The following is a 17,387-nucleotide window of genomic DNA, read 5'->3' as shown; positions in this document are numbered from 1 at the left end:
AGAGGGTTATGGTAAACTGTTAACTGTGAAACCTGAAGCATTTTAAAAGTTGTAATGATTATTAGTTAATTTAAATTTGTTGAGTTGAAATCTGTCGCTGCTGCCGCTTTTTTTTTTTTTTCTACTGCTGATGCTTCTTAGAGGCAAAATTGAGTACTGTGAATCCTTGAATGGAGGATTATAATGGAGGATGAAGGGGGAAAAGAAACATTTTAAATAAAGCCTGATTAAGGGACTTGCCTGGTGGTCCAGTGGTTAAGACTCTGCCCTTCCAGTGCAGGGGGTACGGGTTCGATCCCCGGTTGGGAACTAATATCCCACATGTCATGTGGTGCGACCAAAAAAATAAAAATAAATAAAAGGGAAGTTCTTTAAAAAAAAAATAAAGCCAGATTAAGTAAGTATTAAAGAGGAAGAGTTTTCAAGAACAAAAGAGGTGCAAAAAGTGAGTTGTAGGACCTGGAAACCATGGTGAAGAATCTGGTGAGACTTAGTTTAGAATGGACTAGTCTGATTTCAAGGAAAGAAAAGATGATGAGGTACAACAGGGTTTATCTTATTTTCCAAGCCAGGACCCTGAGAGGGTGAGGCAGGTGGCCACAAAGTCTGAGTCAGTGGGAACAGGGAAGTTTCCAAGTGGGAGTGTGGTAGACCCTGGTGGGTCTCTGGGATCTGGGCTGATTTGCAGCGGTCCCCTTTCATGTGGTACGTGTGGTGAAAGTTTTCTGGAACTCTTAACAAAGCCCAAAGGCTATGAGAACAGGAGCTATATTTATGCACTCTATCAACAGTTCCCAATTCCCACCTTTGAGACCAGCATAAGCTGGCAGTGGGATGATTCAGGCAGAAAGACAAACATTGTTTGGAGGATACTGCTCAAAGCAGCCTCAAGATGCGAGCTTGGGTGTTATTCTAAAGAGCCAAGGTCGTGGCTTTCAAATGCAAGGATGGGCAGAGGATCTGCCCTACACACTGTTCATCATCTCTGAATACACCTAGATTGATCTGAGACATTTTAAGACCAGTGGGTTATGAACAACCATATATGTCTGTAGACACTGAGAGAGGGATAGAGACACAGAGGAAGTCAGCCAATGACATGTGGCATAGCTGTCCCTGTTTTCTAAAAGAGATGAATCAATATTCTGGTAAAAGAACTACTCATATACAATGGTAAGAAAAAATGTAAAAAAGAATTGGTTGAGAAATCATAAGTAAATAGGTGTTGAGCTTGAAGGTGAAAGTGAAGGAAGTATTTGAACAAGGGTATGGGATCTATCTTACCCATGAACTCAAAGTTTCATAAATTAGAAATGGATCTGTCAGATGTTGGGAGATGGAGGAGAAGACATAGGCTCTGTGAAAAGGCACAAACAAATGCTGGATTCCCTTCTCCGAAGGGCCACAGCCGCTCCGGTGAGCACAGACCAACCAACATGCCTTTCTTCACCTTCTCTTAGGAAATACCTATGCTGTGTCACAAAGCTCTCAAACACTGCTATTTGAGTACAATTTACACTTACTTAATAAGCTCTTCGGCTAAGTTATAAGTTTATCTTGCCTACACGGCATAACAGTATATTTAAAAGGTGCAAAATAATCTCTTAGTAATTGTGATGTTGGGACAAACTTTTAAACCATAACTGCCTTCCTTCTGGTGAGCACTGGGTGGTGCTCTCATCTAAGAGGAAGTAAATCTAGGCAGTTGTGCACCAGGCCTCTGTCGCTCTGCCTACCACAGCTTCGAAGTCCTTAATCTCTCTCTCTTCGTAATTCTAAATGTGGGTGCATAGGCACCCTGGTATTTTTTGTTTGTTTGTTTGTTTATAACAGCTTTATTCATAATCACATTTATGTTCAAACTGAAGGAGATTTATAGATGTATACAGGGCATCCTGGTATTTTTAAGTATTCATTACAATTTTCCAAATTTCCTTGAAGAATCTGTATGTAGTGCTTTTTAATATAATGGGCAAAAAATTAAAAGTGATATAAAACAATTAGATTCCACTTCTCTAATTATATTGGCATTGTTCCTGCTGACTTCAATGTTTCTGGATGTATCTGTTCTGAAGAACTAGCTAAAAAGTCATTATGTTAAAAACAAAACCAAAAAACCTCTGTTTATTGTTTAACATTTTATTTTATTATTTTTTTAAATGAAAGATAAAACTTTTATTGTGTAAGTCACTGAACTGTTGGTGCTCTTTGTTACAGCATTTAGCTTTCCCTGACCCATACATTCTTCTTTGTCTTGTGCTCTTAAAGCTGGAGTGCACCCCAGGCTTCTCACCTACACACACTCCCTTGGGCATCCTGTTCAGGCTTATAACTTTCAATACCATCTACCCACCAATGACTTACAAAAGTAGATCTCCAGCCCAGCCTCTCTCCTGAACTCCAGGTTAGTATAACCAGTTGCCTGGTTAACAATTCTGCTTAGATGTTCGCAGACACCTCAAACTCATCTTGTCCAAAATGGGACCTCCTGGTTTTCCTCCACAAACCTGCTCCTCAGCAGTTCTCCCTGTTTGGGTTGACTGCAACTCCTTCCTTCCAGTTGCTCAGACCAAACCTCTCTCTCACCTCCACATTGAATCCAGCAAGACTTTTTGTTGGCTCCACCTTCAGAATATGTTCAGAATCTCACCACTTTTCACCTTCATAAATGCCACACCCTGTCCTGAGACACCATTCTCTCACCGCTAGTATCTCTCTGTTTTCTTCCTCTCCCCTTCCTCTTTCTTTTTATTTTCAAGTTTCTTCAAATAACCTTAGCAATTAATCCTAAAAGAAGCAACGCATATGCCCAAACAATGTATTCAATATTCTAGTTTTGTTCTTAGAGAAAAAAAGTTGTTTTTTAACGAGAGCTGGAAGGGCCGAGGAGAAAGTAACTAAGTTAAGAAGTTATTGGAATAGTTTTGATGAAAGGTAATGTGAGAAGGAGTGGCAGTGAAAATGTAAAGGTTTTAAATAGCTTGTGTTGATTATTACACAACCACCTTTTCTTTTTTTAAAAAAATTTATTTTATTTATTTTTGGCTGCATTGGGTCTTCGTTGCTGTGTGTGGACTTTCTCTAGTTGTGGCGAGTGGAGGCTACACTTTGTTGTGCGGTGCGGGCTTCTCATTGCGGTGGCTTCTCTTGTTGCGGAGCATGGGCTCTAGGCGTGTGGGCTTCAGTAGTTGTAGCACACGGGCTGAGTAGTTGTGGCTCATGGGCTCTAGAGCGCAGGCTCAGTAGTTGTGGCGCATGGGCTTAGTTGCTCTGCGGCACGTGGGATCTTCTCTGACCAGGGCTCAAACACGTGCTCCCTGTGCCACCAGGGAAGCCCCTACACAATCACATTTTCCAGTTCACAGGTCTGAGTAGGCAGCTAGCTTCGGCCTCTTGGAGGAGAATGGGGTCACGTTGCTTGTGGAGGAAGAAGCAGTGTTAGTGTTCTGTACTAATGCTTCTCCTTTACTGGTTTTTGCTTATGTGGATTTGAAATAATTTTGCTTGTTCCATTGCTCTCCTTTTATTTTTTAAAATGCTTTTGACTTTAGAGCTCAGGTTCTAGATGCTGGTTCTGAGCCTACTGACAATATCACTTCTGTCTCAGCCAAGGTCTGATGACTAATGCTGTTTCCCTCCCAGATCTGGTCTTAACTATCAGACCACCTTCTCTCTTATTTCTCTGGGCTCTTCATACTTTGGTCAACTCAAATTACTCATTGTTTCCCTCGTATGTGCCATGCTTTCTTCCCTGTGGGACAAGATTAGTTCATGGTGTTTCTACAACATTTATATCCATTTCTCCCAAATCCATAGAACTTAATAATAATGATGATGATGATAATAATAATTGTAGACAGTTGGTGAGCACTTACCATGTGCCAGGCACTGTACTTAGTGTTTACAGGCTTTATATCATTTTAACCTCACACCATGCAAGGGAGGGACTTTTACTATCCCTATTATACTGACGAGGTACACTCTGCCCAGATCCTTTCAGGCCTTCTTTCCAGCTCTGAGTGCCCAGCTTCAGCAGGCTTTGCTGCTAACGCTTGCCCTGCAACCTTCTGACGATTGCCCCTCACCAGCCAGTGAGGAGAGTCCAAAGGCTCTGGGAGTTTTGTGTCTCCCTTGCCCTGTGATCAATGGCAAAGGGGACTGTTGTCAGATAACCAGCCCCCAGATCCTTTGCCTCCAGGCGGGAGAAACTCGGAGGTATGGTCCGTGCTTTGAGGCTCTCCAAGGGATCCGGCTAAGTTGGCATTTTCTTCCCCATCTTGCTTCTTCAACTCCCTCACCTTTCCTTGTGGGAGCACTTCCCCATAAGTCACTTTTCCTGAATCCCTGGTTCATGATCTGTGTCTGGGGGAACCCGATCTGAGACTCTTGCCTGGCTCGTACAAGATACAGTTGAGATTCAAACTAATGCAGTCTAAGTGCAGTCATATTTTAGAGTTCTAATCCCTTTGTTATATTGCTTGTCACGTCGGTATGATCATCTGTTTCAATCTCTTTCTCCTAGCATTCTGTTAGAAATTTTACCAGAAGGATTTTGGAGCCGGGTCTTTGATAGTTCTTGGTGTGGTGGTGGGAATTCAGAGTCCTTCCTAGGGATGGATGAAGTTGCAGTAGGAGCGTCTCAGATACTCTGACAAGTATCTTGGGCTTCTTCCTCAATGCTCCCACAGTCGTGTAGACATACATGCAACAACCATGCTGCTGGGATGATTATTTTAAAAATTCTGTTGGATATTCTGCTCCCTCACTAGACTGTAAGCTCTTGGGGACAAGGACCCACTTCTGCTCATTGTTGTTTCCTGGTACAGAGCCCAGTGTCTAAAAATGGAGGTGTTCAATCTTTTCAGATGTAATTCTGTAGTATAGGAAACTAGATTTAGAACTGCAGTTCTTAAATTTCATTTGCATATGAATCACCTGTGGGGTGGGGTTTAGGATTCTGTCTTTTAACTGGTGTCGCAGGTGATCCTCAACCCATTACTGATACTTTGAAAACACTGATGTACAAGGTCCAGATACTCAGTAATAACTAAGGAACACTTACGTTGTAAGTTCTTATTATATATCAGTTGCTTTGTGCCTGGCATCCTTGTAAGAGAATTATGGCTCTTAACTTAATTAAGCCACATTTAACTTCTATGAAGAGAAAAGTATTATTACCCCCTTTTTTTACAAATTAGAAAACTGAGACACAAAAATGTTAAAAGTGCTAACTTGCTCCATTGCCTATAGCTAGTAAGTGGATGTGGACCCAGGCATTCTGGCTCCAGAGCCTGTCCTCTTAACTGCTTCCCCACACTACCCTTTCCGCTGATACATGTAAGAAAAGCCACGTTATCCCCAGCTTTATTTTTGCTGAGCCTTTCTTTCCAAGGAATCTGAAAGGAAAAGAAAGCTACGTAACTGCAGGAGACACACAGGAAATATTTTATTAGCTTCCAGATGGAGAAAACAGTAGAGTAAAAGTATTTCAGTAGAAATCCACGGCCCTCCTCAGGGAGCCCACTCTGGCATCCAGGGCCCCCCAGTCGTGGTAGTGCCTGTAGTCCCCCGGCCTCACCAGGTACTGCCGCCCGCGGTAGTTGGGCATCTCATAGAGGACCCACCAGCCCTCCAGCACGTGAAGGGAGCGGATCTCATTGAAGTGGAAGCGGTCGCGGAGCGAGGAGCAGTCTTCCGTGAGCTCCGCCATCTGGCCTCGGTAGTCCTCTCGCTCGTACATCCTCAGCCGGTGGGAGCTGGTCTGGGTTCAGCAATCAGCAGATGGGAAGGGTCAGAAAACCTAGCCTTTAGCAACCAATCACTCACACTGCTGGGGGAATGGGCATTTTTAAAAATCTTTTCTATATCAAAGATGACAAATTAAAAAGACAACCAACACCAGGGCCATTGGGTATAGTTGGGTAGATTGCACACTGCAAAACTGAAGAGGGGGCCATTCACACAGATCAAGACATTTATGGTGCTCCATAGTTTTCTAGGGCCACAACCTACACGAATCATATTTAGTACCTACTTAGTACCATTCTTAAGTGACAATTTTTATATATAATTTTTGCTCTCTCCTTTATAGACTTAAACAGTGGTCTGGAGCTCTCCTTGGAGGATATAAAAATAATTAGATATTAAAATAAAAAGACAAATATATCCCTGGCAAAAGGCATTATTTTCAATCTCGATAGCATTAGAAGAGGCTGGGAAGAGAGGAAGTCGAATTGCTTTCCCCAAAGTGAAGCACAGGAGGTGGCAGTCCAGCCCAGGCAACTCCTTAATCCCTTCCTTTCTGCTTTGAGTCCTGCTATTCTAAAATCCCGAGAAGCAAGAGCCATCGTAACGATTAGGTTTCAGTTCTCACCTCTAATATATGGTCTGGCAAAACACTTTTAGGTAATTAATAAAAATAGAAGCTCAAGATCATGAAGGAGGCCTGTCTAGATCAATAGATTATAAAACCTTTAGAAAAATGTAAGGGCAGGCTGTCAGTCCTGGGCAAATCCTGTCTGTCTCTTCCTGAGCACTTGTTCTTTTATCTGCTTGTTCCTTCGCAGCAGGTACCCACTCAATTCCTTCTTCCTTCTTCCACCATTAAATCCTCATTAGGAAATGTTCTCATAAGCAGTTCATTCTGAGGTATAAAAAACTGCTAATAAGGTATCTTCCATGGTTTGCAAAAGACTCACGTGTGCGTTGTCTAATTTGATCTTCACAACAGCCTGACACACGTGGAGCAACCATTCTTAGTCTTTTCTTCTTTTAAGTGAAACTAATGACTAGAGCTTTCAGGCTGTAATCAAAGGGTCAGGGCTGGAAAGTAAAAGTCCAGATTTCCAGGCTCCTAATGCCAGTCTGGGTCCTATCAAGGCTTTCAACCCTCTGAGGGGATTTCAAATTTCCCCAGAGTGGTACATTTTCCATAGGACTCTGTCATAGGCAAATAAAAGCCTCCCTAACTGTAGAATTCCAGGCTGCTCAGGCTTTACTTGGGTAGCAGTGGGCTTTGCAGGTGCTACTAGAATCACATTGTTGGTTATTTGTTTTGCCTAATCAAAAAACAGAACTTGAGGGACCCTTGATATTCATAATGGTTAATATTTGGAGGAGGGGTTAGTTTGCCAGGTGCTGGGCAATCTCCTTTTGACCTCATCACAGCTCGATGAACCAACTGCCCTTATTAACCCCGCTTTACAGATGAGGAAGTAGAGAAGTAGCCCAGTAACTAGCCTAAGGGCACCTGGGTGTGAGGAGTTCACCTATTGCTTATTCCTCAGCGGTGGCACAGACACTCTAAACTAATGCCGTGCACCACTTTTGTCCAGTAGAGGTGAGCTTAATTTTAGCAAAGGAGAATACAATTTCAATTAAGAGCATTGCATCACTCAATTTTTCGGTGGAAAGAAACCTTAAAGACATTAATAAAGGGAAAGAGAACCCGGTTAGAGCCAGCAAAAGAAGGCCACCGTCCTGCAGCCTGACCACTGTGTCTGGAGCACTGGTGTGACCCGAGGGCACGGCAGGCCGAGGGGAACCGGACTCACGTGGGGGATGAGGCGGCAGGAGCGGACGGAGTCGTTGAGGCCCATCCACTGCTGGTAGTCAGGGTAGTCGCCGCGCCGCAGGAAGTACTGGTGGCCCTGGTAGTCGGGCTGCTCGTAGAGCATCCAACAGCCACTGTCCACCCGGATGGAGTTGCAGCGGCCGAAGCAGGGCTGCAGGTTGGAGTGGTCGCTGCTGCACTCGTAGTGGCGGCCCTGGAAGCCCCGGTCCTCGTAGAAGGTGATCTGCAGGGAAGGGAAGGACAGGGCTCAGAGGCCTGGGCTCCAGCCCGGCTGCGGGCCCCTCCCGCCGGCGCGGGGCTCACCTTCCCCATGGCTGCTGGATGCGGGGATGCGAGTTCAGTGCGGTGGGGCGAGCGCGCGGGTCTATATAGCAGGAGGGCTGCTGCGTTGGCAGGAACGACACAAAAGGGGCCCCCGCGTGAGGAGGATTTCCTCTCTCTCTTCTATATAATGACGGCGGGGGTGGACGGGGGACTTATTGTATGTTTTCTCTTAGACTCTCCAGAGCTTTCGAACTGATGACCCGCGTAAAACTGTCACTTGGTGCCTCTGGGGCCTTTAAATGAAGCCTATTCAGGAGATTGGAAGCGAGCAAAAGTGCCTAACGGGGTTAATGCTTGTAATGAAACATTTTTTAACCTTTTTGAATTTCGAAATGATCTCTTTTTGAGGAACAACACCGGGTAGTGACCGGGTCAGAGGTCAGGATGGGCTCCAGCGGGAGGCGTTTAGATGAGAGAGCGTTTCCTTGGTGTGAGGATGTGGGACGTGGGATGCACCTGCCTTCTCCGCAGGATGTTTGAAGGAGGATGGGATTCTTCTCTAAGAGAACCTCCTACCAGCCTCCCCGCTGATGAGCGGGTGCAGCAGACAACACACCGGAGGAAAGGTGATGGGGGTTGGACTCCGAGGAAACCCTCTTTAAGCACCTGGCTCGGCTCTGCTCCCTGGAGACTGGACCAGGGCCGCCTCCAGACTCAGCTGCTGCCTCCGGCCCACCAGCAGGAAGCCCGCAACTTTGGAGTTCATGAGGGGACTAACGGGTGGTTATTACTCACACTGTAACTTTTTATTTAACCAATAATTTTGCAAACCAGGTGCTAAAGTTAATTAGTTCTAGCTGCTGAAAATTCAAGTTAACATGCAAATGTAACAGATTTAAAATCCTACAATCTTGGGAAGATTCTGCTTTCTGTACCTTCCCCAGCCCTGAACAAGCCTGGTTGCTCCCTAGTTAATGCTCTGGTTCCAGGCGCTAGAGTCTTCCTTCCTTACCACCCACCCCCCATCCCCCCAGCAGCTTCTGGGGCTCCACTCTTTAGAACAGGATTTCACAACCTCATACTATTTGCATTACTCTCAAGGTTGTGACAACCAAAAAATATTTCCAGACATTGCCAAATGTCCCCTGGGGGAGTGAAATCAACCCTGGCTGCAAACCACTGCTTTAGAAGGAGCTGGTCCTCAAACAGATGTAACCGTGATACACCTGTCTCATTCCTTAGTGTGGATTCTTGCTATTTAAGTCTAATGCTAATAAATTGTTTGCCCTGAACAATTTTATTTGAAACACATAAATTTAATAAGCCTGATTCACATTTTTTCTTTTAAAAATTCTAATTTTATAGAAAATTGGAAACTACAGAGAAGTAGAAAGGAGGAAAAAATTCAAACCATAGTACCGTATTTTAAAGATCACTGTGGGGCTTCCCTGGTGGCGCAGTGGTTGGGAGTCCGCCTGCCGATGCAGGGGACGCGGGTTCGTGCCCCGGTCTGGGAGGATCCCACGTGCCGCGGAGCGGCTGGACCCGTGAGCCATGGCCGCTGGGCCTGCGCGTCCGGAGCCTGTGCTCCTCAACGGGAGAGGCCACAGCAGTGAGAGGCCCGCGTAATGCAAAAAAAAAAAAAAAAAAAAAGATCACTGTGGATGAATATTTTAAAACCTCCTTTCAGTTCTGCAAGATGAAAAAGTTCTAGAGATCTTTGCACAAGGACATCCATGTAGTTAACACTACTGTACTGTGGTTAAAAAAATGGTTAAGATGGTAAATTTAATGTTATGTGGGTTTTTTTGTTTGTTTTGTTTTGTTTTGTGGTACGTGGGCCTCTCACTGCTGCGGCCTCTCCCGCTGCGGAGCACAGGCCCCGGATGCGCAGGCCCAGCGGCCACGGCCCACGGGCCCAGCTGCTCCGCGGCATGCGGGATCTTCCCGGACCGGGGCACAAACCCGCGTCCCCCGCATCGGCAGGCGGACTCTCAGCCACTGCGCCATCAGGGAAGCCCTGTTATGTGTTTTTTGTCACAATAAAAAAGACACCTCATTCCTCCCCTGCAAAAAAAACCTTCTTAATTTTCATTTCTTTGATCTAATACTTTCATTTCTAAGAATTTGTCCAAAGGAAATAGCTAAAGGTACATGAAAATATTATGCACAGTGGCATTTTATCAGACCACTGTTTATAATATAAAAAATTAGATACAAATAAAATGTCCACATAAGGCATTAATTAGGTAAGTTACAGAACATCTCTTTGATGAGATGCTACACAGCTACCAAAAATCATGTTCTCAAAGAATTTATTTAATGATATGGAAAATGCTCACCATATGTTAAAATTTAAACATGAGTATATTATACACTGAAAACTACAAAACATTGCTGAAGAAAAGAAGATATAGGGGCTTCCCTAGTGACGCAGTGGTTGAGAGTCTGCCTGCCGATGCGGGGGACACGGGTTCGTGCCCGGGTCCGGGAAGATCCCACATGCCGCGGAGCGGCTGGGCCCGTGAGCCGTGGCCGCTGAGCCTGTGCGTCCGTAGCCTGTGCTCCGCAACGGGAGAGGCCACAACAGTGAGAGGCCCACGTACCGCCAAAAAACAAAAAACAAAAAAAAAAACAACAAAAAAAAGAAAAGAAGATATAAATAAATGGAAAAACATCTTGTGTTCATGGATTGGAAGATTTAATATTGTTCAGATATGAATACTTCCCAAAGTGGTCTACAGATATAATGCAATCCCCATAAAATTCTAATGTTATTTTCTGTGGCAGTAGAAAAACCCACTCTAAAATTTATATAGAATCTCAAAGGATCCCAAATACCTCAAACAATCTATTTGTGTGTGTGTGAAGCCATTTTTAATTTTTATTTATTTATTTAATTTTGGCCTCACCGAGAGGTTTGCAGGATCTCATTTCCTGGACCAGGGATTGAACCCGGACCACCACAGTGAAAGCGCTGAAGCCTAACCACTAGACCACCAGTGGACTCCCCCAAAACAATCTTGAAAAAGAAGAACAAAGCTGGAGAACTCACACTTTCTCATTTCAAAACTTACTACAAAATTTACAGTAATCAAAACAGTGTGGTACTGGCATAAAAATAGACATACAGACAAATGGAATAGAATAGAGAACACAGACACAAACCCTTACACATATGGTCAAATGATTTTTGAGAAGGTTGTCAAGACCATTCAATGGAGAAAAGACAGTCTTTTCAACAATGGTACTGGGAAAACTGGATATCCACATGCAGAAGAATGATGTTGGACCCTTACCTTACACCACATACAAAAACTGACTCAAAATGGGTTAAAGAACTAAAACTATAAAACTCTTAGAAGAAAACGTAGAGGAAAATCTTCATGAGATTAGAATTGGCAGTGATTTCTTGGATATAACACCAAAGCATAGGCAATAGATAAATTGGAGTTCATCGAAATGAAAACTTTTGTGCATCAAAGGAGACTATCAACAGAGTGAAGAGGACACCAATAGGATGTGAGAAAGTATTTGCAAATCATATATGATAAAGGATTGATATTCAAAATGTATAAAGAACTGCTGTAACTCAACAACAATAAAACACCCACCTCCAAAAAAAAAAAACCCAATTGAAAAACAAGGCTTGAATAGACACTTCTCCAAAGAAAATAATACAATGGCCAATAAGCACATGGAAAGATGCTCAACATCACTAATCATTAGGGATATGCAATCAAAACTACAATGAGATACTACTCCACATCCATTAGGATAGCTAGTATAAAAAGCAAAATCAAAACAGAAAACAACAAGTCTTAGAGAGGATGTGGAGAAATTGGAAAGCTTGTGCATTGCTGATGAGCATGTAAATTGGTACAGCCACTGTGGAAGACTGTATGGTAGTTCCTTAAAGATTAAACATCAAATTACCATATGATTTAGCAATTCCACTTCTAGGCATATACCCGAAAGAATTGGTAGCAGGGACTTGAACAGCTCTTTGTACCCCAATGATCATAGCAGCATTCTTTATTACACCCAAAAGGAAGAAACAATTCAAATGCCCATTTAAGAACGGATGGGTACACAAAATGTGGTATATGCATAGAATGGAATATTAATCAGCATTAAAAAGGAATGAAATTTTGATAAATGCCACAACGTGAACAAACCTTGAAAACACTATGCTAAGTGAAATGAGCCAGACACAGGACAAATATTATATGATTCAATGCATTTGAGATACCTAGAATAGTCAGATTTATAAAGAAAGAAAGTAGAAGGGTGGTTACTAGGGGTTGGGGGAAGCTGGGAATGGGCAGTTATTGTTTAATGAGTACAGAGTTTCAGTTTGGGATGATGAAAAATTTCTGAAGATGAATAGTGCTGGTGGTTGCACAATGATGTGAATGTGCTTTATGCCACTGAATTGTACATTAAAATGGTACATTAAATGTAATGGTACATTAAAATTAATTGTACATTAAAATGGTTATAATGGTAAATTTTATGTTATGTATATTTTACTACAATTTAAAGCATCTTCCATGAGCAACAAGAAAAGAAGGGAATCAATATGAATTTTTTCAATATTAATTTCTTGATTTCAATAATGCTACTGTGGGTTAGGACTCCACGCTCTCACTGCCAAGAGCCCAGGTTCAATCCCTGGTTGGGGAAGTAAGATCTCACAAGCCGCACAGTGCAGCACACACACACACAAAATCTATTGTGGTTGTAAGAAAACATTAAAATCGGATAACTCCTAGTGGTTGAAAGGGAATTAAAAAGCATTTAAAACAGAGTTTATTTTAACTTACTTATAGTCCTCTTACTTTATAAGAAGGGAATAATTAATATAATTAATGTCTTAAAATTTTTTTTACATTTCCCTTCTTGGGCTTTCTTCCTCTTTCTCCCTTTATTCATTCCATTCTGACTATCTTACACCACCAAAGCTTACATTCAAGAACTGATAATATTTCAAGGTCCTCTTTAATCTTGGGAATTAGTGCTCTGGGCACAGTTGTGCTGTAGGCAAAGCTTGTTGGTTGATTTCCTTCACCCAACCTTCCTTGTGTATTGCCCTGCTTGCAGCTAGCAGCTATGGTTTCCAGGGACACCAGCTTCAGGTTGATGATATGGTGGGAGATGGACAAAACTTGGAGCCCTGACGATATTGTTGAGCTGCTGAACTAACCATTCCTAAATTCCGTGCTACCCTAGGACTTCCTATCATGTGAGTTAATAGATTTCCACATTGTTTATCCATTGCTATGGTGTTTTGGCTAATGTCTAATGTATGCTAACTGATTCAGATCCATTTTTGGCCAAGGGATTGGGGTGAATTCTGATCAAGCTTTGGAGATGAGTAGCTTACTGGGTAGAAGGTGGGGAAAAGTAATCCGGGTGAGGAAAAGATGTGAGCAAACTCAGAGATTGGATGTGATTGGATGACTTGGATGAGATTGGATGTGATTGGATGACTTAACGTGATTGGATGACTTGGATGACATGGAGTAAAGGACAACTGGGGTCGGGTAATAAGAGAGGAAGTAGGTAGGCTGGGGCCAGTTTCTTGAAAAAGGTAGAATTTTTCCCTGTGGTCAGTGGAGCAATATCAAAGGTTTTTAATCAGGGAACTGACTTGATCAGATCAGTCTTTGAGTACAAACGTAGTCGCCACTCCTTTCTAAGATTCTAGCAATGAGGGTGCAAGTAAGAAAACAAGCAGTAGAAGAACTAATGTAAGTGAATATAGTGTTATACTTCCCTATAACCTTACACAGGCAATATACTAACACACACAGATATACACACATATGGAGAGTGTATGTATACAGTTATATAAATATATATTACTGTGTGTGTATCATGTGTGCATTTATATGGACAGAGAATGCAGCTTTGGATTATCCTATATATTTAATTCAGTTCCTTGTTGGTTGGTTGCTTACCTCATGGTAAGAATCTGTAAGCTGGTGCTGTCGTTATTTTGACAAGCATCTTCCTGATTCCACAATGGAAAAGCACTGATTTTCTGAGCTGTGAGTTCTGAATTCTGATGCCACTTCTATTATTAACTGTTTGAAATTAGAATTGAACCTTAGTTTACCTTACATAAAATGAGTGATCTAGGTTAGATGACCTCCAGGTCTGAAATATGTTAAACACCACATTACTTCGTTGTGCTGCAGTGACTTGCTTTCCTCCCTCCCTCCCTCTCTTCCTTCTTCTTGGCGGGGGGGATTTTCCATTAGGAATTTCTTTGAGACTCTGAATAAAGTTCTAAACAGTCACCTCGGAAAAAGTCACATTTGCTCTGTGTCAGCTAGACATGTGTATTGAACTACAAATAAAAGAACACCCAATGGTGGTGCTGTAATCAAATGTGGGTTTATTTTACTCCCATTACAAGAAGTCTCAAGGTAAAGTGTTGCTGGCATTGTGTGATGGTTAATTTTATGTCAGCTTGACTGGGCTAAGGGACGCCCAGATAGCTGGTAAAACATTATTTCTAGGTGTGTCTGGGAGGGTATTTCCGGGAGAGATTAGGATTTGGGTCAGTATACTGAGTAGAGAAGACCATCCAATCTGCTGAGGGCCTGAATAGAACAAAAAGGAGAAGGAAGGATGAACTCCCTCTTCCTTCTGCCCTCAGACATCAGCATTCCTGGCTCTCAGGCCTCTGGACTCAGACTGATTTATTCCACCAGCTTTCCTGATTCTCTAGCTTGCAGATAATGGGACTTCTCAATTTCTATAATCACATGAGCCAATTCCTATAATAAATCTCCTCATCTATATCTATATAGATCCTATGGGTTCTGTTTCTCTGGAGAGCCCTGACTAATAAACATTGATTCAGGGGCTTGACCACATCAAGGCCAGCATTTCTGAAACTGTGACATTTCCCTTGTACTTGTCAGCTCTTGAGTGTAAATGTCTGAAATAAGAGGGAATTGTGGCACCAGGGCAGCTGCTCCCTTTCATTAGGAAGGCAAAAATTTTTCCAGAACCATCTCCTCTCTCCCCATCAGCATTCCTCCACTGAATGTTTCAATGTCCAGAGAGTGTCATGAGACCAGTTCAGCATCAAAATCAAACGGGAAAGAAAAAAAAAAAAAAGGCAAAATAATGAAAGGAGAAAAAAAAAAAAAGAGTCCGCCTTCCAGAGATTTGTGAACTCAATTTTGCATACAATTTAGGGAATTAAAAAATCTTCTGAAGCCCATTGTAGCCAGCTTCAGAATCCCTGATTTAAGAAGTGGGTCACGCTATCTCTGAACCTCAGCTTTCAGATCCTCACTCCTCAAAGAAAAACTGAAGAGATATCTCACTATCTGGTTTGAAGAAGCAACGTGTTTAAAGGCCAGAGAATCAAGTAAGATAATGTATTATGAAGTGTTTTGTAAACTGTAAAGCTCTGCTTCATTTGAAAGCATAGTTCTATTGTGAGAATTTTCTTTGTTACCCGTAGATCATACACCTTGATTTCCACGTGCATCTTGTATGTATGTGCGTGTGTGTGTGTGTGAGTGTATAAATAAAATAATAAATGTAGGACAAAAGGAAAAACACAAGCAAACCATTGCCAGGAAAACAGAAAATATTTTATTACTTTCCAGATTGAGAAATGATGCACGTATTTCAGTAGAAATCTATGACTCTCCTCAAGGAGCCCACTTTAGCATTCACAGCCCCCCAGTCATGGTAGCGCCTGTGGTCCCCCGGCCTCAGCAGATACTGCCTTCCCCGGTAGCTGGGCAACTCATAGAGGACCCAGGAGCCCTCCAGCACATTGAGAGAGTAAATCTCATTGAAGTGGAAGCGGTCCTGAAGAGAGGAGCAGTCCTCAGTGATCTCTATCATCTGGCCTCTGTAATCTTCCCTCTCATAAAGTCTGATCCTGTGAGAGCCAGCCTGGCCCATCCGGAGGTGGAAAGAGGAGAAAAGCAAACCATGAAATGATTCCAACACATTCATACCATTCAGTTTGGTGAGGACCAGCTCAAGCCATTTTCAAATATATGGTAAAAATGAATTATTTCTGAATCTTTGTTTTCCAAAGGTGGAGATTCAGTACCTTTCCAAGATCATAAAGTGTGACTAAAAATTAAGAAGGAAATCTCACTCTTTAATATATTCAAATATTTCCCAGGATGAACTGTTAATCACGCTCAGGACACTGTACCATAGAGAAACCCAAATCCTTAACAGCTTATGACTATTTTTGCCATTTTGAAGAATTATTTTAAATTTTCAAGCATGTGTCTTTGAACAGTAAAGTCAGTTTATGAAATGAATTACTCTACATTGAGTTTAAAATAAATCTTGGAAAAATCACCAAGGGCTTAGATGCTTTTGTTTCTGTGGAAAGCAAAGTGAAACATCTGAAATCTCTCAGTTACATACTTGATTTTCATTTAGTAATTTATGAATAGAATGAGGAAAAATGGGAAAGAAAAATGAGTAAGCCCAAGGGCTAATTTTTAAAAAACTTAGTGTTTTAAGACACATATGAATTATTTGTAGCCTGTGTATAAAATCTCTGCATTGCTCTCTACTGAGAAAAAGTACTTTTATTTGTACAGGTGGGGAAAACCAAAACATGCAATTGGGAGGCAAAAAGGGGAAAGAGTCTTACAAGAATGAACCCTTGTAAAATTTTCCTTTTCAACTCCTGTCAGCTCAGAAACTCACTAGCACCTAATTATTTTTCTGTTGGATATTAGTGTTTTTTCTACAACTCCATCGTAAATGATTCCAGGTCAGGACCTCTATTTTATACATGCCCGGGGCAGCGGATACATTCTTACTCAATAAATATTTGTTGATTAACTGGTACCTGGGCAACAATTTACTTCTGTTCAAGGCAAATTATATTGAACTAATATACCACAGCTTGCCTTTTCCCCAAACTCTCAATTATTCTAAATGATCACTACTCCAAATGTTTAACCTTTGCTTGAAACTATCCATTCTGGGTCCAAAGTGAACCAGAATGATATGGAACTGGACTTACGTGGGGGATGAGGCGGCAGGAGCGGACGGAGTCGTTGAGGCCCATCCACTGCTGGTAGTCGGGGTAGTCGCCGCGCCGCAGGAAGTACTGGCAGCCCAGGTAGTTGGGCTGCTCATAGATCATCCAGCTGCCGCTGTCCACACGCACTGAGTTGCAGCGGCCCAAGTAAGGCTGCAGGTTGGCGTGGTCGCTGCTGCACTCGTAGTGGCGGCCCTGGAAGCCCCGGTCCTCGTAGAAGGTGATCTGCAGGGAAGGGAAGGACAGGGCTCAGAGGCCTGGGCTCCAGCCCGGCTGCGGGCCCCTTCCGCCGGCGTGGGGCTCACCTTCCCCATGGCTGCTGGATGCGGGGATGCGAGTTCAGTGCGGTGGGGCGGGCGCGCGGGTCTATATAGCAGGAGGGCTGCTGCGTTGGCAGGAACGACACAAAAGGGGCCCCCGGGTGAGGAGGGGATTTTCGTGTACTCTTTTTTCTCTTTGCTGTCAGAATCCATGGGGCTCATTGTGGGTTTTGGTCCCATT

The 17,387-nt window shown here is 42.8% G+C and overlaps 2 protein-coding genes across 2 annotated transcripts; both read right to left on the bottom strand.

The window, feature by feature from the left end:
* Positions 1–5,488: 5,488 nt before the first annotated feature.
* Positions 5,489–7,980, bottom strand: LOC309825415 (gamma-crystallin F; the record flags this gene model as incomplete). Its single annotated transcript, XM_082658954.1, has 3 exons — positions 7,877–7,980; positions 7,554–7,796; positions 5,489–5,761 (listed from the first exon to the last, which is right to left on the bottom strand). Exons 1-3 carry the CDS (start codon positions 7,883–7,885, stop codon positions 5,489–5,491), a joined length of 525 nt encoding a protein of 174 aa, XP_082515080.1. The 5' UTR covers positions 7,886–7,980.
* A 7,513-nt stretch (positions 7,981–15,493) lies between these two features.
* Positions 15,494–16,991, bottom strand: LOC309824773 (gamma-crystallin D; the record flags this gene model as incomplete). Its single annotated transcript, XM_082657935.1, has 2 exons — positions 15,494–15,766; positions 16,869–16,991. The coding sequence occupies 2 exons, from the start codon at positions 16,989–16,991 to the stop codon at positions 15,494–15,496; spliced, it is 396 nt and encodes a 131-aa protein (XP_082514061.1).
* Positions 16,992–17,387: the final 396 nt, after the last annotated feature.

The sequence above is a fragment of the Grampus griseus genome (assembly GCF_964374135.1).
Source record: "Grampus griseus genome assembly, chromosome: 7".
Lineage (NCBI taxonomy): Eukaryota > Metazoa > Chordata > Mammalia > Artiodactyla > Delphinidae > Grampus > Grampus griseus.
This window is presented reverse-complemented; position numbering and strand designations above follow the sequence as displayed.